Below are 26,527 nucleotides of genomic sequence, written 5' to 3'. Positions count from 1 at the left end.
TGCCCCAGGTGGGCCGTGCATCTTAATCACCTTCCCGGTCCCACCCACTGGTTTCCAGGGTGTGCTGTGAGATCACGGTCTCAGGTGTGCTGTGTGTCTCCTCTGGGGAGCAGATCTCAGGCTGCGACCCTCCTGGCAGATGTCAACCATCCAGGATCCCAGGAAGACGTGGTTAGCAACTAGGAGCCTGCTCACAGTTTGGTGGAAGATTCTGGTCTCTGGGCCTGAGAATGGAGCAGCCCCTTGCCTTCCGGCTCTGGCTGTTACTCGCCTGCATCTCTGCCTCTGGCAGCGGGGAGGGGCCAGGTCGAAGCCAGCCAGCTCTCCTTTGGTATTTGCTCAATCCTTTGTTGTGTGAGTTGTGTCCTTTGTCAGGCTGCAAGTTAGAGCCTTTTGCAGGGAAGTTATCTCACGTTAGCTCCCTCAGATTGTCCTCAGGCCATTCAAGCCCAGTCCTTACCCTAACACCAGTTACGCAGCCCGCACCTCCCTGTCCAGCCCCCGCTGCTGGTGGTGGATGTGAGCCTCTGGGCTACTTGCCCACTGGCAGTTGCAGTTAGGCGCATATTCTGTGGGGTTTTTTTTCTCCCAGTTATGTTGCCCTCTGAGTTTCCAAAACTCCCCACAGACCCACCTGTGAGAGGATTTCCTACAGTTTGGAAATTTCTCCTCCTTCACAACTTCCTCCCCAGGGACAGGTCTCCATCCTTAATTCTTTTGTCTTTCTTTCTTTCTCTTATATTTTGTTCTACCTCCTTTCGAAGAGATGGGCTGCCTTTCTGGGTGCCTGGTGTCCTCTGCCAGCGTTCAGAAGTTGTTTTGTGGAAGTTGCTCAGCATTCAGATGAACTTTTGATCAATTTGTTGGGGAGAAAGTGGTCTCCCTGTCCTATTCCTCCACCATTTTGGGACCGCCCCCCACCCCCCGAAATAATAATTTACACTCAAGAAGACGTGAAGAAAATTCTCAATATTCCCAGAAATGCTGGCATATTAAAGAGAGAGTGTTTATTTACCCAGCTCTTCTCTAATTGGACAAAGATTGGACAGTGTAACTAATAGATAAAAATCTCACCAGTGCAGGAGAAAATACTTTTGGTCAGCCCATCAGAAAGATCACTGAGCCTGGTAACCTGCTTGCCTTCCCCCCTCACCCCACGCATTCCTCCCAAACTGCTCCTCCTCTTTTTTTTTTTTTTTTTTTAACATGGGCCAGTTTTAAAGTTTTTATTGAATTTGTTACAATATTGCTTCTGTTTTATGTTTTGAGTTTTTGGAGGCCAAGGTAAGGGATCTTAGTTTCCTTAGTTCCCTGAACAAGGATTATACTTGCAGCCCCTGCATTGAAAGGCAAAGTCTTAACAACTGCACTGCCAGGGAAGTCCCAGCTTCTTTTTATAGCTTGCTCTCTTCTTCATAACCTCACATACAAGTTCTCAGAATCTCCAAACGTTTCTCTCTCTTGTGTGTGGGACAGGGAAGCTTTATCAGTGAGCATAGGTGAGATGGTGGTTCTGTAACAAGTAGTCCCTTACACATCAGTGGTTTAAAGGCAGAAGTTAATTTTATTCTCACGTCATGCGTTCATCTGGAGAAGGCAATGGCAACCCACTCCAGTACTCTTGCCTGGAAAATCCCTTGGACGGAGGGGCCTGGTGGGCTGCAGTTCATGGGGTCACTAGGAGTCAGACACGACTGAGTGACTTCACTTTATTTTTTCACTTTCATGCATTGGAGAAGGAAATGGCAACCCACTCCAGTGTTCTTGCTTGGAGAATCCCAGGGACGGGGGAGCCTGGTGGGCTGCTGTCTGTGGGGTCGCACAGAGTTGGACACTACTGAAGCAACTCAGCAGCAGCAGTAGCAGCATGTGTTCATCAGGATTGTCAGGGCAGAACGCCGTGGTCCACACCATCCTAATCTAGGGACCCAGGGTGATAGGGGCTCCACCATTTGCTGAAGAAGGTAAGTCGATAAAGGCTCTTAAAGGTTCTCTGTGGAAGGGATATGGTTCCTTCTGCTCTCATGTCTTTGGCTAAAACAAGTCAAGTCAGCATGCCTAACTCCAGGTAGGGAGCAAAGCCTAGTTCTCCTGTGAGCCTAGAGGTAGAGGAGGACTGAGTGTTGCTTGCAGACAGTAGGGCCTCCTACCACAGTGAAGATAGGGGCAAAGAAAACATGGGAGACCACTGATTAATGTGCTAAAGTGGTTTTAAAGCTAAAAATAGAAACGAAAGTTAAGGTAGTGGTGGGGTCATGCTAATAGACTTAGCATCATGAAATAATTAGCCAAGAATTTTTCCCAGATGTTTGTTTTTACTATGAAGAAGGATCTGTTACCGAACCAGGTCCATTTGCCCAGCGTGCAACAAGCCAGACACTGAGATCCTGCGATGTACGATTTATTCACCAGGCAGCGAAGTGAGGAGATGGGAGGACGAGTCTCAGTCTGCCTCTCAAAAGTGAGGGGGTTGGGGTCTTGATGGGATAAGCACGATGATCTTAGGCATGGCGAGAGGTTATTGGAGGAAGGGGGAAAGGTGAGGTAATCCGTGTTCTGTGCAGGTGTGTCTGGGTTACAGGCTTCAGTGTGTTCAAAATTGAGGTGCTCAACTTGGTCTGAGGGTTGAGTTTTCTGCACCTGACCCCGAAAGGCCCTTCCTTGGGCCCTGTGCAGGCCCAGTAGGGCCCAGTTTGGGGCTGGTGATCCCAGCTAGCCTTAGCCACCTCTCACAGGGCAGGAGCTGACACTACATGCCTGTGGAACAGCTGGGCTACGAGAAGCTGGGTGGGAAGGTGTGCAGTTAAAGAGAGGAAAAAGGGAAGAGTAACTAAAGTGAGCCTACTCCATTAAGGCAGGTGACCGGCAGAGGGGTTTTAACAAGCCGCTCCCCTGTCCGTTGCTGTCCATACAAGACAGCTGTATTCTGCACAGGCCCCGCCCTGTGGAGCCAGAGGCCAGAACTGCTTTTCAAGATGCTGCATGGCTAGGATGGCCTGGGGTTGAATAGTGACCGCTGTCCTTGGCCAGATTGACAAGAGAGTTTCCTTGAAGTCTCAAACTTCTGGTTAATTCCATGGATTGGTAACCATAACCAGGGGGTATATTGATGTAAAGAGTCACATATCTTGATGGCATTTGCAGTATCATTATATTCTATTGGGAATTATGCATCCCCATCTCCATCATTTCTAGATTTCTGATGTTCCTGAAAGAAAGTTGTTCCTTTATGCCTTTTTTCCTTCCTTCCTTCCTTCCTTCCTTCCTCCCTTTCCTTCCCTTCCAACCCACCACCCCCCTTCCTCCCTTTCCCTCATGGCTTGTGGGATCTTATTTCCTCAACCAGAGATTGAACCCCCGGCCACAGCAATGAAAGCACCAAGTCCTGAGTCCTGAGAATTATTTAAATATGACTTTTTACCCTCTAGAATTCCTGCTCAGCAGTTATCCCTTTTTAAACCCCTCACTATGCAGAGCTTCCCACATACACTGCATGAGATACAGATATTGGTCTCTCCCTTACTCACGTCTCTTTTTTCTTAGTTTCTCATTAATCCTTTCTTAAACTTTGAAACCTTAAATTTATGTTCTCCATTTTTCTTCCATTCGCTGTTAATTAGGCTTTGTGCCACAAGCATATGTTATTGTTTGTTATCTAGGCATCTGGGCCAGATTCACAGCTTTTAAAAACATGACTACTCTCTTGGAGGATGGATACTGTAAAGAACAGATGACCTTAATAATTATTTTTTTCTTTTCAGACCAAAACTAAAGACCAAAACCATCTTGATAAAGATGTGGATATACAAGAATTTAACTTAGAAAAGGTAGGTGTTTTGAAATTATTTTTTAAGCTTTTAATACCAAAAATGCATGTGTTTCTATGTTGTCCAATGGTTAGGGAACGGTGACGTAGGGCACACTGCATTTACTGGGTTGAACATTGTGTAGTTGTTTAAAACATGCTGGTTTTATGATTATAGTGTCCATGATATAGTGGCAGGAAAAACAGGGATGTTTGTGTTCTGTGGTTGTAACTTGGTTTTAAAAATGTGTGAGAAGGGGGGCGGTCCTAAGATGGCAGAGGAATAGGACGGGGAGACCACTTTCTCCCCCACAAATTCATTGAAAGATCATTTGAACGCTGAGCAAATACTGCAAAACAACTTCTGAATGCTGGCGGAGGACACCAGGCACCCAGAAAGGCAGCCCATTGTCTTCGAAAGGAGGTAAGACAAAATATAAAAGATAAAAAGAGAGACAAAAGAGTTAGGGATGGAGACCTGTCCCAGGGAGGGAGTTGTAAGAGAAGATGTTTCCAAACACCAGTAAACCCTCTCACCTGCAGGTCTGTGGGCAGTTTTGGAATCTCAGAGGACAACATAACCAGGAGGAAAAAATAAATAAAACTCACAGGTTACGCGCCTAACTGCAATTCCCAGTGGAGAGGTAGCCCAGACGCTCCTGTCTGCCACCAGCAAGCGGGGGCTAACAGGGAGGCCCTGGCTGCATTGCTTAGGGTAAGGTCCGGGCCTGAATGCCCTGAGGGCAATCTGAGGGAGCTGATGTGAGACAGCAGCCCAAACTGTGGGATAGCCAGAGAGAGAAAGAGGAAAATAAAAAAGAGGAAAGAGAGAGAGAACTTTCCTGCGAAAAGCTCTAACCTAAGGCACTGCCAGACCCACTCACAGAACAAAGGACTGAATGAATACCAGAGGAGAGCTAGCCGGCTGCGGACTGGCCCATCCCCCGCAGGAGGCAGGAAGGCAGGCAGGCGACAGCCAGAGCCAGAAAGGGGCAAACTCGGCCCCAAGAGACGGCATCCTCTACCAAACTGCAAGCAGGCTCCCAGTTGCTAACCAAGTCTTCCTGGGATCCTAGATGGTTGACATCCACCAGGAGGGTCTCAGACAGAGATTAGCTCCCCAGAGGAGACACACGGTACACCTGAGACGGCACTCCTGAGTGGCTGGGACCAGGGAGGTGATAAGATGCACCCCTACCTGGGGAGAATGCGCTCGCCAAGCACCTTGTCGCCTGAGCTGCTAGGACCTTGGAAGGGCACAAAACGCAGGCCCAACCAAGTCTGTGCCCTTGCGGAGTACCTGAGAACATGAACCTGATCGGCTTATACCTGGGAAGTGCACACATCCCGGGGCCTGCCTTAGATGGTTCTCCAGCAGAACAACCTGGAGCCTGAGCAGTGTAGACCAGGAAAGCACACACGCCATGAGCAGGGGCAAACCCAGTGTGGCCCAGACACTGCAAGCACTCCCCACATACGCCAGTGATATTTGTTTGCAGTGTTCCTCCCTCCCCGCAGCACAACTGAACAAGTGAGCCTAAATAAATGACCACCTTCGCCCCCTTGTGTCAAGGCGGAAGTTAGATATTGAAGAGACTTGCAAACAGAGGAAGCCAAAATAAACGAAGAAGAGGGAACCGCTTTGGAAGTGACAGGTGCAACAGATTAAAACCCTGTTAGCATTGGCTACAGGAGAAGGCGATGGCACCCCACTCCAGTAACTCTTGCCTGGAAAATCCCATGGACGGAGGAGCCTGGTAGGCTGCAGTCCGTGGGGTTTCGAAGAGTCCGACACGACTGATCGACTTCACTTTCAGTTTTCACTTTCATGCATTGGAGAAGGAAATGGGAACCCACTCCAGTGTTCTTGCCTGGAGAATCCCAGGGATGGGGGAACCTTGTGGGCTGCCGTCTATGGGGTCCCACAGAGTTGGACACAACTGAAGCAACTTAGCAGCAGCAGCAGCAGCATTGGCTATATTGGAAGGGGCCTGTAGACCTTTAGAAGAAGTATATGCTGGAACAGAACTGACCCCACATTGCCCTCAACAGCTCCAGAGAAATTCCTATATATATTTTTCTATTATCACTTACAATTTTTTTTTAAAATTTTAAGTTCTTTATTACTCCTTTAATTTTCATTTTTAAAACCTACTCTTACTTTGCAAAAAAAAGACCCTATTTTTAAAGCAAATTTCATATATTTTTTTATAACCTTCATGACTTTGTTTTGTTTTTTTAATATATTTTTGAGAGTCTAACCTCTACTCTAGATTTTTAATCTTTGCTTTTTTGGTATTTGTTATCAATTCTGTACTTTAAAGAATCCAATCTTCAGTACCCGTTTTTACTTAGGAGTGTGATTAGTGGCTTGAGTGCTCTCTCCCCTTTTGACTCCTTTTTCTCCCCCAGGTCACCTCTATCTCCTCCCTCCCACTTCTCTTCTCTGCTTAACTCTTGTGAATCTCTTTGGGTGTCCCAGGCTGTGGAGAACACTTAGGGAACTGATCACAGGCTAGATTGGTCTCTCTCCTTTTGACTCCTCCTCTTCTCTTCCTGGTCACCTCTATCTCCCTCCTCCCTCTTCTCTTCTCCATGTAACTCTGTGAACCTCTCTGGGTGTCCCTCGCTGTGGAGAATCTTTTCACCATTAATCTAGATGTTTGATCATCAGTGCTGTATAGACGGAGAAGTCTTGAGGCTTCTGTAAGAATAAGACTGAAAGCCAGAGGCAGGAGGCTTAAATACAAAACTTGAGAACATCAGAAAACTCCTGACTCCAGGGAACATTAATCGACAAGAGCTCATCCAAAAGCCTTGATACCTACACTGAAACCAAGCTCCACCCAAGAGCCAACAAGTTTCAGAACAAGACTTACCAAGCTAATTCTCCAACAACCCAGGAACATAAACCTGAGCACAGAAATACAGGTGGCCAAAAGTCACACCAAACCCATAGACATCTCAAAACTCACTACATCATTGCACTCCAGAGAGAAGAGATCCAGCTCCACCCACCAGAACATCAACACAAGCTTCCCTAACCAGGAAACCTTGACAAGCCACTCGTCCAACCCCACCCACAGGGAGGATCCTCCACAATAAAGAGGAGCCACAAACTTAAGCATACGGAAAGGCCACCCCAAACACAGCAACCTAAACAAGATGAAAAGGCAGAGAAATATTCAGCAGGTAAAGGAACATGATAAAAGCCCATCAAACCAAACAAAAGAGGAGGAAGAGATAGGGAGCCTACCTGAAAAAAAAATTCAGAATAATGATAGTAAAAATGATCCAAAATCTTGAAAACAAAATGGAGTTACAGATAAATAGTCTGGAGACAAGGATTGAGAAGATGCAAGAAACATTTAACAAGGACCTAGAAGAAATAAAAAAGAGTCAAATCAATAATGAATAATGCAATAACAGATCAAAAGCTCTCTGGAGGGAACCAACAGTAGAGTAACTGAGGCAGAAGATAGGATAAGTGAGGTGGAAGATAGAATGGTGGAAATAAACAAAGAGAGGAAAAAAGAAAAAAGAATTAAATGAGGACAACCTCAGAGACCTCTGGACAATGTTAAATGCCCCAACATTTGAATCATAGGAGTTCCAGAAGAAGACAAAAAGAAAGGCCATGAGAAAATACGTGAGGAGATAATAGTCAAAAACTTCCCTAAAATGGGAAAGGAAATAGCCACCCAAGTTCAAGAAACCCAGAGAGTTCCAAACAGGATAAACCCAAGGCAAAACACCCCAAGACACATATTAATCAAATTAACGAGGATCAAACACAACAAATATTAAAAGCAGCAAGGGAAAAACAACAAATAACTCACAAGGGGATCCCTATAAGGATAACAACAGCTGGTCATTCAACAGAAACTCCTCAAGCCAGGAGGGAATGGCAGGATGTACTTAAAATGATGAAAGAGAAAAACCTACAGCCCAGATTACTGTACCTAGCAAGGATCTCATTCACATATGAAGGAGAAATCAAAAGCTTTACAGACAAGCAAAAGCTGAGAGAATTCAGCACCACCAAATTAGCTCTTCAACAAATGCCAAAAGATCTTCTCTAGACAGGAAATACAGAAAAGGTTTATAAATTCAAACCCCAAACAACAAAGTAAATGGCAATGGGATCATATTTATCAATAATTACCTTAAATGTAAATGGGTTGAATGCCCCAACCAAAAGACAAAGACTGGCTGAATGGATACAAAAGCAAGACCCCTATATATGTTGTCTACAAGAGACCCACCTCGAAACAAGGGACATGTACAGACTAAAAGTGAAGGGCTGGAAAAAGATATTTCATGCAAATTGGGAGACCAAAAGAAAGCAGGAGTAGCAATACTCATATCAGATAAAATAGACTTTGAAATATAGGCCGTGAAAAGAGACAAAGAAGGACACTACATAATGATCAAAGGATCGATCCAAGAAGAAGATATAACAGCTATAAACATATATGCACCCAACATAGGAGCACAATAATATGTAAGGGAAATGCTAAGAAGTATGAAAGGGGAAATTAACAGTAACACAATAATAGTGGGAGACTTTAATACCCTCCAGTACTTTGACCACCTCATGCGAAGAGTTAACTCATTGGAAAAGACTCTGATGCTGAGAGGGATTGGGGGCAGGAGGAGAAGGGGACGACAGAGGATGAGATGGCTGGATGGCATCACTGACTCGATGGATGTGAGTCTGGGTGAACTTCAGGAGTTGGTGACGGACAGGGAGGCCTGGCGTCCTGCGATTCATGGGGTCGCAAAGAGTCAGACACAACTCAGCAACTGAACTGAACTGAACTGAACTGACTGACACCTATGGATAGATCAACTAAACAGAAAATTAGCAAGGAAATACAAACTTTAAATGATACAATAGAGTTAGACCTAACTGATATCTATAGGACTTTTCACCCAAAACAATGAATTTCACCTTCTCCATGATAGATCACATCCTGGGCCATAAATCTAGCCTTGGTAAATTCAAAAAAATTGAAATCATTCCAAGCATCTTTTCTGATCACAATGCAGTAAGATTAGATCTCAATTACAGGAGAAAAACTATTAAAAATTCCAACACATGGAGGCTGAACAACACGCTTCTGAATAACCAACAAATCACAGAATAAATCAAAAAAGAAATCAAAATATGCATAGAAACGAATGAAAATGAAAACACAACAACCCAAAACCTGTGGGACACTGTAAAAGCAGTGCTAAGGGGAAGGTTCATAGCAATACAGGCATACCTCAAGAAACAAGAAAAAAGTAAAAAAAAAATAACCTAACTCTACACCTAAAGCAACTAGAAAAGGAAGAAATGAAGAACCCCAGGGTTAGTAGAAGGAAAGAAATCTTAAAACTTAGGGCAGAAATAAATGCAAAAGAAACAACGGAGACCATAGCAAAAAGCAACAAAGCCAAACGCTTGTTCTTTGAGAGGATAAATAAAATTGACAGACCATTAGCCAGACTCATCAAGAAACAAAGGGAGAAAAATCAAATCAATAACATTAGAAATGAAAATGGAGAGATCACAACAGACAACACAGAAATACAAAGGATCATAAGAGACTACTATCAGCAATTATATGCCAATAAAATGGACAACGTGGAAGAAATGGACAAATTCTTAGAAAAGTACAGCTTTCCAAAACTGAACCAGGAAGAAATAGAAAATCTTAACAGACCCATCACAAGCACAGAAATTGAAACTGTAATCAGAAATCTTCCAGCAAACAAAAGCCCAGGTCCAGATGGCTTCACAGCTGAATGCTACCAAAAATTTAGAGACAAGATAACACCTATCCTACTCAAACTCTTCCAGAAAATTGCAGAGGAAGGTAAACTTCCAAACTCATTCTATGAGGCCACCATCGCCCTAATACCAAAACCTGACAAAGATGCCACAAAAAAAAAAGAAAACTACAGGCCAGTATCACTGATGAACATAGATATGAAAATCCTTAATAAAATTCTAGCAAACAGAATCCAACAACATATTAAAAAGATCATACATCATGACCAAGTGGGCCTTATCCCAGGAATGCAAGGATTCTTCAGTATTCACAAATTAATCAATGTGATACACCACATTAACAAATTGAAAGATAAAAACCATATGATTATCTCAATAGATGGGAGAGAAAGCCTTTGACAAAATTCAACATCCATTTATGATAAAAACCCTCCAGAATGCAGGCATAGAAGGAACATACTTCAACATAATAAAAGCCATATTTGATAAATCCACAGCAAACATTATCCTCAATGGTGAAAAGTTGAAAGCATTTCCCCTAAAATCAGTAACAAGACAAGGGTGCCCACTCTCACTGCTGCTATTCAACATAGTTTTGGAAGTTTTAGCCACAGCAATCAGAGAAGAAAAAGAAAGAAAAGGAATCCAGATTGGAAAAGAAGAAGTAAAACTCTCATTGTTTGCAGATGATGTGATCCTCTACATAGAAAACCCTAAAGACTCCACCAGAAAATTACTAGAGCTAATCAATTAATATAGTAAAGTTGCAAGATATAAAATTAACACACAGAAATCCCTTGCATTCCTATATTACTAACAATGAGAAAACAGAGAAATTAAGGAAACAATTTCATTCACCATTGCAAAGAGAAGAATCAAATACTTAGGAATAAATCTACCTAAAGAAACAGAAGACCTATATATAGAAAACTATAAAACACTGATGAAAGAAATCAAAGAGGACACAAATAGATGGAGAAATATACCATGTTTGTGGATCGGAAGAATCAATATAGTGAAAATGAGTATACTACCCATAGCAATCTATAGATTCAGTATAGTCCCTATCAAGCTACCCATGGTATTTCTCAGAGAGAACTAGAACAAATAATTTCACAATTTGTATGGAAATACAAAAAACCTCGAATAGCCAAAGCAATCTTGAGAAAGAAGAATGGAACTGGAAGAATCAACCTGCCTGACTTCAGGCTATACTACAAAGCCACAGTCATCAAGACAGTATGGTACTGGCACAAAGACAGAAACATAGATCAAAGGAACAAAATAGAAAGCCCAGAGATAAATCCATGCACCTATGGACACCTTATCTTTGACAAAGGAGGAAAGAATATACAATTGAGAAAAGACAATCTCTTTAACAAGTGGGGCTGGGAAAACTGGTCAACGACTTGTAAAAGAATGAAACTAGAACACTTTCTAACACCATACACAGAAATAAACTCAAAATAGATTAAAGATCTAAACGTAAGACCAGAAGCTATAAAACTCCTAGAGGAAAACATAGGCAAAATGCTCTCTGATGTAAATCACAGCAGGATCCTCTATGATCCACCTCCCAGAGTATGGAAATAAAAAAAATAAACAAATGGGACCTAATTATACTTAAAAGGTTGCACAATGAAGGAAACTATAAGCAAGGTGAAAAGACAGCCTTCAGAATGGGAGAAAATAATAGCAAATGAAGCAACTGACAATGAATTAATCTCAAAAATAAACAAGCAGCTCATGTAGCTCAATACCAGAAAAATAAATGACCCAATCAAAAAATGGGCCAAAGAACTAAACAGACATTTCGCCAAAGAAGACATACAGATAGCTAACAAACACATGAAAAGATGCTCAACATCACTCATGATCAGAGAAATGCAAATCAAAACCACAATGAGGTACCATCTCACGCCAGTCACAATGGCTGCTGTCAAAAAGTCTACAAACAATAAATGCTGGAGAGGATGTGGAGAAAACGGAAGCCTCTTACACTGTTGGTGGGAATGCAAACTAGTACAGCCACTATGGAGAACAGTGTGGAGATTCCTTAAAAAACTGGAAATAGAACTGCCATATGACCCAGCAATCCCACTGCTGGGCATACACACCGAGGAAACCAGAATCGAAAGAGACATGTGTACCCCAATGTTCATCACAGCACTGTTTACAATAGCCAGGACATGGAAGCAACCTAGATGTTCATCAGCAGATGAATGGATAAGAAAGCTGTGGTACCTATACACGATGGAATATTACTCAGCCATTAAAAAGAATACATTTGAATCAGTTCTAATGAGGTGGATGAAACTGGAGCCTATTGTACAGAGTGAAGTAAGCCAGAAAGAGAAACACCAATACCGTATATTAACACATACATATGGAATTTAGATAGATGATAATGAGGACCCTATATGCGAGACAGCAAAAGAGACACAGATATAAAGAACAGACTTTTGGACTCTGTGGGAGAAGACGAGGGTGGGATGATTTGAGAGAATAGCATTGAAACATGTATATTATCATATTTGAAACAGATCACCAGTCCAGGTTCAATGCATGAGACAGGGCTTGTGCACTGGGATGACCCTGAGGGATAGGATGGGGGGGGGGGAGGTTCAGAATTGGGAACACATGTACAACCATGGCTGATTCATGTGAATGTATGGCAAAAACCACTACAATATTGTAAAGTAATTGGCCTCCAATTAAAAAAAAAAATGTGTGAGAAAAAAGATAGGAAGTAGTTCAGCTGCCATGAGTGGATATTGGTGTCTTTTTCTGTTTTACAATATGTTTTTTATATATAATGTATTTTTTTTAAGTTGTTTTTTTTTATGTATTTATTTATTTGGCTGCACTGAATCTTAATTGTGTTGTGTGGGATCTTTGGTTGTGGTGCACAGGCTACAGCGTGCTCAGGCTCATAGCTCCTTGGCCTGTGGGATTTTAGTTCCCTGACTAGGGATCAGACCCATATCCCCTGCATTGCAAGGCAGATTTTTTAACCACTGCACCAGGGAAGTTCCAACAATGTTTTTAAAGAAAATGGACCTGTGTTTGAAGCTGCTGTGATAAAGGGTTTATTGGTGTGAGTAGATATGTCTGGGGAGGTGCTTTGTTGCCTTTGTGGGTAACAGCTTGTTTTAGGGCACATCTAAAACACCACAAGGACTTCCCTGGTGGCTCAGACGGTAAAGCATCTGTCTAAAATGCGGGAGACCTGGGTTCGATCCCTGGGTCGGGAAGATTCCCTGGAGAAGGAAACAGCAACCCACTCTAGTACTCTTGCCTAGAAAATCCTATGGACGGAGGAGCTTGGTGCAGGCTACTGTCCATGGGGTCACAAAGAGTTGGGCACGACTGAGCGACTTCACTTCACTTCACTTCAAAGCACCACAGAGCTCTGTGGGTCATCCTCATTTTATCACTGATTTGTATGCAGAGAAATCTCAGCTTCAGCTGTGTGCGTTAAATGTGGGAGAATGGTGTGGGGAAATCATGAACCTTCATGAGAGCTCCCCAAAGCTGCTTACCTGCCACCATGACAGAACTGTACGCGGTGTAGCCAACCACTGCAGGTCACACATAATAGCACTGGGGGTGTAGCGCGTCGTGTCTGATGGGCAGTACCTCTCCGGCTGTGTTCCCTTTGTGGAGTCTTTGGAAGGCACTTGAGTCTGACTGTGCTTTGTGTCTGCAGGCTCGCTTGGAAGTGCACCGGTTTGGGATCACAGGCTATGGAAAAGGAAAGGAGAGAGTCCTGGAACGGGAACGTGCCATTATGCTGGGTGCTCGGGTGAGTGGCTGCCTCTGCCTTCCACCCCCATCCAGGTTACGGCAGAGGGGAACACCTGACCAAGGCAGGATGGGGGATGCTGGGAAGTGTTTGCAAGATAAAAAATGATAAGGGTACTTTCTCGTTTCAGCCTCCCAAAAATAGTTATGTGAATTACAAGGTTTTGCAGGAGCACATCAAAGAAAAGAAGGCAGCAAAGGAAGAAGAAAAGAGAGTGGTAGGTGTCATAGCCTCTTTATTTAACTAGAATGGAAAGATGGTGTCAGTCTGCCGCAGCGCAGTGCTGGGCCCCTCTGCTTGGAAAGCAGTCTAGGCAACAACAAGCCTAGGGTTAAATAACCGTTCTGTGTACTTCTTTGAGTCAGCTGCATTTTGTGATACCAGCCACGTAATCTGACTCATTTACATGAAAGGTTTGCTTTGAAATGGCCGCCTCCTGTTCAGGTACTATGAGCTGCTTTGATCCTTGCGCTATATCAAGTTGTTTCTTTTGCCTTTTGTGTTGTATAGAACACACGGACTTACGACAAACCACAAGGGTATGTGGATGTTATGTTCCCTCCCTTTTGCTTAAAATGGAAGGTTTGACCTTTCTGCTGTTCATTTTCTCTGAATGGCCTTTCACAGTCTTGAAAGGGTTTTAGGATGAAACTTTGAGTCAGTTACGTTTAATGTGCCTACCTGAAAAAATATTAAAAATAAATGGTATCTCTGTGGCTTTTGGTGACAAATCTCTTGCCTTTTTTTGAATCTCCATTATCCATTATGGATACATATTTTTTCTTTGATTCTGAAATCAGGCCAAGGACACAGATATTTTCAAGAAAAAGAAGAGGAAAGGGCAGGAAGACAGGTAAGTGATAATTAGGCACTGGGGTGGAATGATTTGGATAAACCTTTTGGTTAGTTCTGAAGGTGATACCTTGAATGGATGTGGTGTTTCTAGCCTGGTGCAGCGCTGCACTTTTATCCTAAATCAGGCCCTTGAGGGCGGAATACAGGATTTAGTGAATTGTCCAAGATGAGGTGACTCCCTCAGAATTGAATAAGGAACCTGTTTTCAAGCACCAGACATGTGCAGTGACTGATGGAAAAGCTGGGAAGACCTCTGTTCGCTCCTAAGAGAGGTACTGCTGGGTCAGCATGGCTGGCCGGGGTCTGTGCTGCCTGCCTGTCCACAGCCACACAAGGGAGAGCACTGGGGTTTGAGTAGTAGAACCTTGATTTTCTGCCATTCTGCTTATTTCCTAGCTTTCATTCAAGTACCTCTTTCTCTCTTCTGAAATTACTGTTTCAAAATCTACTTTTGTCTACAGCTGGAAGCTGATCAGTTGTTTCTGGCTGTGTGGTCTGTCTTCTGTGTGCTGGGCACATAGATGTGAGGGGTACAGCCATGAGCACATGGAGGGTCCCTGCCCTGGAGGAGCTTACATTTTAGGGCGGGAGACACATTAAAACCTATAAACAGATACATAGGGCTTGTCAAGTCTGGGCAGGCTTCGTGAAAGTGTTAGTCTCTCAGCTGTGTCGATTCTTTGCAGACCCCATGGACTGTAGTCCACCAGACTCTTCTGTCCATGGGATTCTCCAGGCAAGAATACTGGAATGGGTTGCCATGCCCTCTTCCAGGGGATCTTCCCAACCAGGGATCGAACCCAGTTGCAAGCAGATTCTTTACCATCTGAGCCACCAGGGAAGCTGGCAGTCTTTGTGAGGAGGTTGAAGTTTAGCACAGTATGAGGGAATGTCACTGAGGGTGGGCTGGTGTGTTGTTCTAAGGAAGCCACATCTGAGTCTTGAGAACTGAATAAAGAGGACGATCTGGAAAGACCCGGTAGCAGATTATTCAGGGTAGAAGAAACCAGTGGAAAGGCCCTGAGGCAGGAGGCAGTTCAGGGACCGCAAGAAGGAGGTGGTACTACATTGGGTTGGGGGCCGTGCCTGGGAAGAGCTGAGAGTTCACAGGAACAGACCCAGGTGGCCTGGTTGTGGTGCTGGAATCATTTGTTTAAAGCTTGATTACAGTAATTTTCTCTCACTTTAAATGTAGGAAATCAAAAAAGAAGTCTGCTCCAAGTATTTTGTCAAGTGGACGGATTGGACAGGTTGGAAAATTCAAAAATGGGACATTGATTCTGAGCCAAGTTGATATCAAGAAAATAAATTCTTCCAGAGTGGCTAAATGACGTTATTTTATAAAATAGAGAAATGGGAAAGTGCCAAATGGACCGAAACTGGACCCTACAAGACTTCCAGATTATTCTTATTTATTTTGTATTTCACAGACTTTTTTATCTTAAGGAAAAGAAATAATTAATTTCTAGCTACTAAAGTATCTGTTTTTTTATGATAACCACATTGGGCCAACTGCAACATGAATCTGAAGTCGAATTATTGAGAAGAATGTTTAATATTCTCCAGTAAGGTTCACTCAAGTTTCACTTTCTCTGGTGCCTTGTGCGTTTACTTGTAGATATTTCATAATTTTACAGATTTGTAGGTGCTAATAATTAGCTTAAAATTGGTTTATAATTTTCTAAAAATGTTTAATCATGAAAGAATTAAGAATGTGATAATTTGTCAGTTGTTTTGTGGGAAAAGCAATTCACATTTTCAGCCTACCTAAGGTGTATAAAATCTACTTTATAAGAAGCTGTATAAATAAAACACAACTTTTTGATAAAAATGAACATGACTGTTAAAAAACACAACCAGTAAGTTAAATGTTATCTCCTTCAAAGTCATCCCTTGGGGCAGCCATACACATATTTTTAAATAGTATTGCCCTTATTGAAAGTATTGGAACTTCCTAAAGCTTGTGACACTTAAAAAAAAGGTCTTCATTTTTGGCTGTTTTTTTTCCCCCCACTGTCCAAAAATTCAGATCTAAACCTAATAAATAATAAAGTTTTGGGGAAAACAGAGGGGTACTTTTCACCACTGGTTGACTCTCTTAAGTGACTCATAAGTTGACTTGGAAGGCATTTACATTGTTCAAAATATATTTTCAATTGAAGCAAAATTGGAAATGTTTTATTAAATTAAAACACTGGAAGTTTTTTTTTTTTTCCTGGTTTATTTTGAAAGGCAGTATTCATTAGGGTCTATATTTTGGCAGACTTATTTTAATTAGCTCGTTTTGGGCTGAGCTGAGTCTTTTGTCCCTGCATCGTTGCATGTGGGCTGCTCTGGTTGTGGCACAAGGGTTTCTGGTTGTGCTGGCTTCTTGTCGCAGAGCACGGGCTCCAGGTGCATGGGTTCAGCAGTTACGGAGTGCAGCCTTAGTTGTTCTACTGCCTGTGGGGTCTTCCCGGACCAGGGATGGAACCACTGGCAGGTGGATTCCTAACCACTAGGACCACCAGTGAAGTCCTTGGCAGTTTTTAAGTGTTTTTTTTTTCTTTTCTTTTTTTTTTTTAAGAAGGTGTGAAACAGTTGTGTCCAACTCTTTGTGACCCCATGGACTGTAGCCCACCAGGCTCCTCCGTCCATGGGATTTTCCAGGCAAGAGTGCTGGACTGGGTTGCCATTTCCTTCTCCAGGGGATCTTCCCGACCCAGGGATCGAACCCGGGTCTCCCTCATTGCAGGCGGACGCTTTACTGACTGAGCTACCAGGGAAGTTCACCAAACATGACAAAGCCCTAGGAAAAATCTGAGGAGCTGGAAATGACCTACTGGAGTGGGTACCCGGTCAGTTTAACTCCTTGTCCTATTGACAGGGAGCCAGGAAACCCAGCAGTCCCACCTCACCCCCCCTCCCATGAGCCTTTGTGGCTCAGATAACTGAGCACTTGGCCCAACTCTCGACCAGAGTCCCAGGCTAGTCAATTGTGGAAAAGCATGCAAGCTCCTAGTGTAAATTGCTTTCCTTGTTTCTTGTTTCACCTTTTAATTTATGGAGTAAATACAGAGGAGCCATGTAACCACTGGGCGCTCTGGAAATAGTCAGGTCTAAGGGTGACAAGCAAGGCTGCATGACCAGCACTGATGGTCACGTGTAAGACCATACTGTTTATTCCCCGTTCATGAGGCTTCCTCCAGCAAGGCTGGCAGCAGAGAGAAGTGACTGTGGAGAGCAGTGCTGCCACGGGAGGAGCCCACGCTCGGGGGGAGCTTAAGTGCTTCCTTGCTGTGTCTTGCATACTCAGCGCCCCTCCCCTTCGCAGGGCATCTCCCTGATCATGGATACACCTGGGTGGATCGGTCCTGGTGCCATACAACACTACCATCTGCCCTTAATCCCAGACACCTGCTTAGGGAATTCTTGATTCCCGTCCCCACAGCGCTTGGCCTTGTGTTCAAAGAAGGAAGTAGAGAGCGCAGCTGTGTTTCACTGAACCAAGGCTCTTGCCCGGGCAACAGTGGGCACCAGCTTGCAGAGGTAACTGACCCTGACCGGCAAGTGGAGGCAGGGCTACAGTCACCCAGGGGGCAGGCAGGAAGGAGTCTGTTCCCAGGTGGTTACCCAGATGTCTCCAGTGCTCCACGTCCCCAGTGTTGGTGGTAAGTCGACAAGCGCGGGAACCCTGGGCTGAGAAGGGCCTTGGCAACCTGAAGCTCAGGTCTTCCGTGCCCCCGCCCCCCAGGGGATGGGAGTCTGGAGCAGGGATGCTGGGGTGGGGGTGGGGGTTGACGGAGTCCAGGCAAACGGTGAGGGTCTGTGCAGCTCCAGGACCAGCCAGCCTGGCTCGTCTCAGCTTCCCTCTCCACGACTCTGGAGGAGCCTCTCCCTAAACTTGAGGGGAAACCTGTGTGTGGCACGGGGCGTGGACTGGTGGGCCCTGCCGTGTCCCTGCAGACCCTCTGCCAAGAGCGCTGAGGTACCTGCTTCAGCAGTGAGCTCTTCTCAGGGATGCCCGCCCCCTGTAATGTCCCAGGCAGTGATGACTGACGTCCCAGCTCTGGGTAACTGAGCTGAATGGCCGAGGCCTTTGCTGGGTCTCCCTTGGCCAGATTCTGCTTCCTTCTCTTTGTGTTGATGCCAAGAGCTCCCTCTAAGGGATGTCCTGCCCTCTGCTCTCAGAGTCCGCAACTGGCCCTGAAACCTGGCTAAACCACTCGGTGGTCCGGCAGGTGACAGAAGGCTGAGACCAGGTCGCCAGCTGTGGGGGCATGGGAGACAGCTGTTCTTGGGAAGCACAATTTGAGAAAAGACAGTTTTCAGTCAGACACCAGGCTCAGTCTGTGGGTGAAGGGGCTGGTCAGTCTCCTTCATCCTCCCAGGTCAATTAGGACATTTTCCCCAAATCTTAGTTAGCTTCCACTTGCAGCCCATGATCCACTTTTCATTCATGAATTTATCTCAACTATGTGTTAACTCTTACCAATTACTTGCAAAAATGAGTTTCATAAACTGTTTGAGATGGTACCTTATAATTGAGAGTCATATGGTGCTAGTGGTAAAGAACCCACCTGCCAACGCAGGAGACAAAAGTGAGTTCGTTCCCTGGGTCAGGAAGATCCCCTGGAGAAGGGCATGGCAACCCACTCTAGTATTCTTGCCTGGAGAATCCCATGGACAGAGGACCCTGGCAGGCTACAGTCCATGGGGTCACAAAGGGTCGGACCCGGCTGAAGCGACTTAGCACACAGCATATTTACTTCATGATTTCCTGAGCACATTGACCTTGGGCCTCCCCAGGCCCCCACCCCATCCCACTGCAGCCTCTGTCCCATCCAGCTGGCACTTAGGCAACTTTGAAGAGAGGCAGACCTTGCTGCTGATCAGTAAGCACAGATCAGACCTTGTCTTTCAGCTGTTGGCAGTGTCAAAAGAATTTATTTCAAATCTGCTTAAGGTTGTGGTAAAACTCAAGTTTTCCAAAAGGCGATACACAAAGTCCAACCAACCCCCGAAGACCAGAAAGCACAGTGTTTGCAATTCAAAAAATACAAACGCTTGGCATACCAATACAAAAATTAGAAAAAAGTTGCATACCGTCCCCCCACCTCCCTCCTCCGGGTTTCCAGTGGAATGCGAACACCAATGGGACCAAGGGCTGCCACCCTATGGCAGCAGCTCCCAACAGACAGTGGCGCAGTGGGGGAGGAGCGGGGGAGGGGGAAAGCAGGGTAAAGAAAGACAGGAAGATGGAGCTTCCGTCATCGACAGCTAAAACAAGGACACAAAGCTTTTTGCTACTTTGAAAGTTCCTTTGCCAACATTAAACACACATCTCTCATGCTTAATACAACAGCTGAGTGCGAAAGCAGCAATTCTACATCATGCATTTAATGTTTTCTGCTTTGCTCACTCTGCACTTCCTCTTGGTGCTGAGAAAACCCTGGGGCCTGGGACGTCCAGTCAGCACTGAGAAGTTGGAAGGGCCCTTCCCCAGCTGCAGCCTCACCCAGGAAACACCCACTGCGCTCCTGTGTCCACAACTGCCAGCAGTCACTTTTCCAAAACCGAAGCCTGTCTTGGATTCTCTCCTTGGAGGCTTCCTGAAGTCCTAGTCTGGGGAGTGGCGCCCAGGAGCTCCCTGGGTCTCCCAGCACCCGGGCCAGGCAGCCCTCCGCTCCCGTTGAGAGAAAGCGATGCCTCCCGGCTTAAGAACTTGGCTGCAGTCTCAGCTCCCAGCTACTCTGACTCGAGTCAACATCATTCATCAAGAAACCCATGAACCCCACCCCCCCCAACAGATGGTGCAGGTGAGTCCCAGCCCGTGGGGACACCGGGCCCCCCCCACCTTTTAGGCCAAACTGCCTTCCAGATAGTAGCTCGGTTGTATGCCTTCTCATGCTTAGATGTTGGTTTTCAAAGCCGTTCCTTCTGTGGAGATCTTTGAAAACAAGAGAAACATCGTCAGCTGAAGGTCCCCTTAAAAGAGAGCTAAGATAACTGCAAAGGCAGGAAGGCGGTCACTCTTTCCATGTTTCAAGGCAGCTTCTGCAGGCAGATGCAGTGCTTTACACCGTGCCATCAAAGCAGGCCGTTCTGAGAACAGGAGCAGTTGTCCTGTCTCCTCCGTGCTCAGGTGAATCTGGTTTTACGCACTCCTGGCCAGGCAGCTGTGTAATCAACATGTGCTCCTGGATGGAAGACATGTCAGACGAGGCTCAGGAAAGTCACCGCGCAGGCTCTGTCCTCCAAGTGTGAACCGTTGGCCTGGACTCAGTAGATGCAAGTCTCCACTTTGTTCTTGAAGAAGCGTTACTCTACGATCATCACAACACACCAGATGAGGTAGGTGAGTGTGACCGCGCCCACATGCAGGTGGGGAGACTGAGGCCCAGAGAGACTGAAGCGGTTTGGCCCCACCCGTACTGGGTTGAAAGAGAGGCCTTTCTGATGGCTGAGCCTGGCAGTCTCCCCCAAACCCACTCTTCTCTGTTTTATAGTACATTTAAAGTTCAAGCCGTGGATCAATGAATGTGACCGATGAATAGCCAGGAGCTCCTGGCTTGCTTGAGAAAGAAACACTGTGGTTTCCAGGATTTGCATAGGCCTTGAGTAGCTTCCTGATGATGCCTGATTTGACGTTTTGACCCGTTGAAGGCCACACACCTACTAAGACGTTCCTGCAGCTTCTAGTCAGAAGTGGGCCAGGAAGAACGCAGATGCAGTGTGTGGCTTTCTGGGAATGGTGGTGGGTTGGAGACCCTTCAGGAATACAAAGTGAGACCTGACGGGCTGGCTTCGGTGAGAGGCTCCCCCATTTTCCTGCCCTGTCCTTTCTGGCAGGACACTGCAGACTTGGGAAGGCCTGGTCATGGGTGTTAGGATGAAGCCCATAGGTTTGTGGTTCAGGCTTTCTGGGGACCACAGCGTGGACGCCCCACACACCACTCTGCGTATCGACCCATGACCAACTGCTAGCATAACCCAGTGGTTCGCAGCCAGGGAGTCCCCTGGGCATACTTGGCAACGTCTGTAGATCCTTTTAAAGCTTTTTTTTTTTTTTAATTAGTTGTTTTTTAAAAATATATTTTATTATGTATTTTTGGCTGCACTGGGTCTTTGTTGCTGTGTGCAAACTTTCTCTGGTTGTAGCGAGTGGGGGCTGCTCTCTAGCTGTGGGGCGCAGGCTTCTCACTACACTGGCTTCTCTTGTTGCAGAGCATGGGTTCTAGGGTGTGTAGGCTTCTTGGGCTTAGTTGCCCTGCGGCATGTGGGATCTTCCCAGACCAGGGATTGAACCCGTGTCCCCTGCATTGGCAGGTGAATTCTTAACCACTGGACCACCAGGGAAGTCCTGTAGACACTTGTAGGTGTCACAGCTAATTTGGGGCACTACTGGCATCTACTGAGGGGAGGTCAAGGATGCTTCTAAACAGCCTATGATGCATAGGACAGGCCCCCGCTGTGCCAAATGTCAAGAGTGCTGAGACTGAGAACTCCTGGCATCACCCACAGCCTTGCAATAGTTTTTCAGTGTTGACGTGCTGAGTGCTTTGGGGATTGTATGTGGATACGATACCTCACAGCCGGCAGCAGCTTCATCTATAAGCAACCTACTCACCTGTTCTGAAATGCGCCTTCTCAGGGGACCAAGCCTTTCAACTGAGGCTTGGATGCAAATATCCCTGGAAGAAGTACACATGGCTCCTGCATCCTGGTCCCTTCCTGAGAATGCTCTGGTAGGCAGAGGGCAGGGGTACCAGAGGGGCAGGGGGCCATGGGGCGCCTGAGGGCACTGTCGAAACGACAGAGTACGTATAGTGCTGAAGACTCATCCTGGACTATGTACAGTTTGATGGGTTTCAGGTTGGTTACTCTGTGCGGCAGGTGGGATCGTTATTTTCCCAAATAGGACAGAGCAGGAAAAGCGGCTGTGTGTGATGTCTTACCTTGCTTTGAATTAGGAGCTTGGGTGCTACTCAGTGAGATGCTATTGGATAATTTTTAAGGAGATTAATTCTAAAAGGAAAGGCATACTCTTTGACCAAACCTGCTCACTAGCAAAGAACAAACTGCAGATCTACGTGGCTGGGGCATTATTTACAATGAAATGGAACTTGACATCTTAAATTAGTTTGAATTCCTTTCTCACTGAAACTGCTCAATAGACAAACACCAAGTTATCCTTCAACCAAAGCATCCTCTTGATACCACCTTATGTACAGAGATGACACCACGTTGTAAAGGAAAGGGAATCCGATGGCAGATGAGAACCCCTGCAGTGGCTCTGAACCCCAGGCTTCTTGAGAGCATAACACGAACCATGAGTTGTTGTTGAGTCCCTCCTTCATTCTGTTGGTCCCTCAAGAACACGTGGACCTGCCTTGTCCCTGTGGTCCATTCTTGCTCCTAGAAGTTGTTTTGTGCTGAGGACAGGAGAGTGGCTGTCGGACCACCTGAGCAGTGCTCGGTTTCAGCTGTATTGCTTCTGGCCCCGGAGGAGCCGGGAAAGGCAGGTGCTCGCCTGCTCCTGCACTCACAGGGCCTTGGGACCGCTGCTGCTGCTGGTGGGAAGGAAGTCATGTTATTCCTCAGGAGGCCTTCCTCCTCCCTTGCCCATCTCCCTCTGACTCAGATACTGCTCTCCCAAGGGTGCCACCAAGTGCAGGCTGATCCCAAGGAGCTCCTCCCCGAAGACGCAGAGCCTGGGTTGCAGGGTCACCCAGCTTCGATGATCCTGGGAGCTCCCAGCCTCTCACCCAGACTCCACTGAAAGAAGCCACTTCTGCCGGGCCGTCTGTGGCTGCCTTCCAGCCACACCTCGCTCCCAGCTCACTGGGCTTGTCTTTCCCCAAAGATATTCCCAGTGCCGATGCCTCTGGACCTGCTGGCCTCGGCTTCCTGCCCCGGGAAGGCAGGGGCTCCTCTGGGGCCTCCAGTCTTCAAGAACTTTACCCACCCTCCACGCGGAGTCCCCCAGAGCCGTGGCCCCGGAGTGAGATGAAAGGATGCTGGGGGCGGAGAAGAGACAGGCAGCTGTGAGGATGCGGATGCCGTGCGCGTCGCTTGCTGGGCTCTGGCTGGAGCTTTGCGGGGTGCGGGGCACCTCCGTGTGTGCTGGGAACCACCTGCTGGATGGAAGGAGGAGGCTGGACCTCGACTGAGTGGGTGGCTGCCGGGACCTGGGCAGCAGGGGCTTAGACAGCACCAGAAGACTCCTGCAGACGTGGGCGGCCAGTCTCCCTGGCCACCTTGGTGGGCACAGTTGGGCCGGCAGTCTTCGTCTGGGAGCAGGGGCTTGAGGTAGGATTGTCGCATCTGCTGAATAGAGGCTAGTAGGATCTGCACAGCGCTGGCTGGGCTGACTCCGAAAGCAAGTGCAGCGTCTAAACGAGCAGGTAGGACCAAGTAAACACAGTCAGTGCCGGTTTACGGGCTAAGTTTTATAAAAATCCAAGCCAGCAAATAGACAAGTTACTCCTCGACCTCAAAAATAATGCTTGATAAAATATATTCTTTTAAAAAGGAGAGAGAAAGGCTTACTACCAGTTGGACAGGGAGGTGGCAGGCAACAAGGAAGAAGAGACGGGGAGGAGAGCAGAGGGGCACAGCTGGGTTCAGACCCCGGAGCAGGCTCTTTTCGAGAGGTGGACTGCAGGGAGAAGGTTAGCGTTCCCAGCAGGGAGGGGCGGGCTCATCCCGGAGCCCACGGCAGCCACGTGGAGCCCTCACACCGAGGAATGGTGAAGGCCAGGAACACGGCAGCGTCCACTGTTTCCTGCCTTCTGCAGAGTCCTGCCCGCCCCAGGGCACAGCCTCCCCTGCCATCGGGCCACTCCTTGTTATCATGATGCTGTCATGGTGGCCGTGGATGGTCTCAAGTGATGGTGGACTGAGTATAAGAGGCTTCCCCAGGGCCTCACGTCTCAGGAATCTGAGAGCCTCGCAGCTCAGAAGAGTAACTCGGGTTTGCAGCTAACTTCTCGGGGAGCCATCTCCCGAAAAAAGCCATCACCAGGTGGAGACTCGGCACACAGTGATTCAGATTCCAGGGTTTTGTGTTTAAGAACCGAGTGAATGAATTTTAGGAGACTGGTGTGTGTATGCGCACGTGTGTGTGAGGGGGTGGGGAGGGGAGAGAGACTGGTTGATTAATGAAGGACCTAAGGAAACTGTTTGAAAAAGTTCTCAACAGTTCAATGGGAGCGGCAAAGAGCAAGATGAATAATTAACGTCCCTCTCTGTGCATCCTGGCTTCGTCTGCAAGTGGCGTAACACACTGAATATGCCAGAACTGAAAACCTGAAGGATGACACTTCCTGGCAGAGATGGGAGCCAGCACCCTTTGTTCTCTGAAGTGGTGCGTCCAGCAAAGACTTGACACCAAGGATACAGGATTCCCGAGTGTCCCCCGACTCCTGCTCTCAGAATGCTCGTCACAGGGTCTGCTCTCCCCTTGCCCGCCTCCCTGCCCCCTGCAAAAGACAAGCATTGAAAACAGAAGGCAGGAAACCAAACGAAACCCCAAATACTTCCTCGCTGTCTTGACAAATGTCCTTCTTCGTGTCTGTAAGGCCCGGTGGAATGACAGGAAGCACCCATGTTCACCACCCTCTGTGGCCTCAGTGAGCATGGCCTGCAGACATTCTCCGTCCCTCAAAGAAAGCGGGTCTCTAAGATGCTCAGCGGCTGCTGGGTTGCACCCGGGATGTGGCTGTGCTCCCTCAGGGGTTATGTGAGTGCAGTGAGGGACGGCCACGCAGAGCGGGACCTGGCAGGCTAGTTGCCTGACAGCTTTGGCCGCCCCAGGTTCGTTGGCACTTCCAGTCCCGTGTGCAGAGTGACCTGGAAAAGAAGATGTGGTGATCAGGGGCAGAGCGGCCCCGCGAGCCCTCAACGCACACAGCTCAGCAGCTGTGCCCTGCCCTCTGCTCCAGGATCCCCACGGGCAGCGGCCTGGCTTCTCTGTGTTGTGGAATCTGCTATTTATCATGCTTGGCATCACTACCATCAGGCCCAGGAGCTTGCTCCGAGGAGCTCTTCACAGCTCTTTCCTCACAGTGAGAACCGCGTACTGCCTGGTTCCTATGCTGCTCTAGCCTCCATGAGCCTCGAGCCTCGGCAAGCCTGAGGTTCTTTGTTGCAGGACGAATTTGGCTCAGGATTTATATTTGTTTCTGATTTCTTTCCATGGCCGTCTTTCCTTTCCTACATTTATTTTCTTAACCCTGTGTAAGAACAGCTCATACTTTAGGTTGCCTCAGAGCTCTTTTGCAAATGAATGGAGGTACAAATCAATCAAGAGCTTCCCAGGTGGCACTAGTGGTAAAGAACCCATCTGCCAATGCAGGAGACAGAAGAGATGTGGGTTTGATCCCTGGATTGGGAAGATCCCCTGGAGAAGGGCATGGTAAGCCACTCCACTATTCTTGCCTGGAGAATCCCCATGGACAGAGGAGCCTGGCAGACTATATCCCATAGAGTCTCAAAGAGTCAGACAGCTCAGAGACTGAGCACACACATGCACTGATTGATTTGTGCGTGAGTGGATGCTAAGTTCCTTCTGTCGTGTCTAACTCCTTGCAACGCCATGGACTATAGCCAGCCAGGCTCCTCCTCTGACCATGGGGATTCTCCAGGCAAGAATACTGGAGCGGGCTGCTCACTTCTTCTCCAGGGGATCTTCCTGACCCAGGGATTGAACCTACATCTCCTGCATTGGCAGGTGGATTCTTTACCACTGCGCCACCCCACAAATCAATCAATAAAGGATAATACTCAGAGTCAGTGGACACCTTGAAACAGAGCTTTGCCCCAAACCCCATACTTCCCAGGGGAGGAGCCGTGTGTGGGAAACAAAGGCTGGCACACTACCCATGCTTTCCACGCTCCTCTCTGTCCTTCACACCCTCATGGGGCTCCTGAGCAGGTGTCCCCCCAGGACTGGACTCGGCCCTGGGAGGATGCTGGCTTTCTGAGGGAACGAGAGGGGCAGGGATGGGATGGGGGTAAATCCTTAGGCGTGGTCTCTCCCCAACTATCCCTCCTCTTGGAGGAAAGCCACATGAGGCCCAGCACACACCTGGGCACCAGGGCCCTGCAGGACAGGAGGCACCAACTTTCCGGTCTGGCAGCTTTCCCAGAACATGTTGTCAGGACTTGCCCACCTCCTGCACCCTCGCTGCCCCTCCGTTCCCCTGCTTGTGCACAAACAGCCACGTTAGAGCCTCTGCTGCTTTCAAGGGGCCAAGTAAGGATTCATCACGCCGGAGGAGACTGTCTCCAGGCGAGGCCC

At 47.0% G+C, this 26,527-nt stretch overlaps 2 protein-coding genes across 2 annotated transcripts in view; one reads left to right on the top strand and one right to left on the bottom strand.

Annotated features, from left to right (window-relative positions):
- Positions 1-16,444, top strand: part of FSAF1 (40S small subunit processome assembly factor 1) — a 32,851-nt gene extending 16,407 nt beyond the window's left edge. The window contains exons 3-7 of the mRNA XM_070781974.1: positions 3,762-3,827; positions 13,294-13,389; positions 13,520-13,606; positions 14,190-14,242; positions 15,440-16,444. Coding sequence (XP_070638075.1) covers positions 3,762-3,827; positions 13,294-13,389; positions 13,520-13,606; positions 14,190-14,242; positions 15,440-15,575 — 438 coding nt within the window. The 3' untranslated portion in view covers positions 15,576-16,444. The remainder of the gene's footprint in view (positions 1-3,761; positions 3,828-13,293; positions 13,390-13,519; positions 13,607-14,189; positions 14,243-15,439) is intronic.
- A 3,597-nt stretch (positions 16,445-20,041) lies between these two features.
- Positions 20,042-26,527, bottom strand: part of TRIM67 (tripartite motif containing 67) — a 63,698-nt gene continuing 57,212 nt past the window's right edge. The window contains exon 10 of the mRNA XM_070781975.1: positions 20,042-25,077. Within this exon, the coding sequence (XP_070638076.1) occupies positions 25,012-25,077 (66 nt within the window). The 3' untranslated portion in view covers positions 20,042-25,011. The remainder of the gene's footprint in view (positions 25,078-26,527) is intronic.

This window comes from Bos indicus, chromosome 28 (genome assembly GCF_029378745.1).
Source record: "Bos indicus isolate NIAB-ARS_2022 breed Sahiwal x Tharparkar chromosome 28, NIAB-ARS_B.indTharparkar_mat_pri_1.0, whole genome shotgun sequence".
Lineage (NCBI taxonomy): Eukaryota > Metazoa > Chordata > Mammalia > Artiodactyla > Bovidae > Bos > Bos indicus.
The sequence above is the reverse complement of the archived record's forward strand: the minus strand, read 5'-3'. Positions and strand labels throughout refer to the sequence as shown.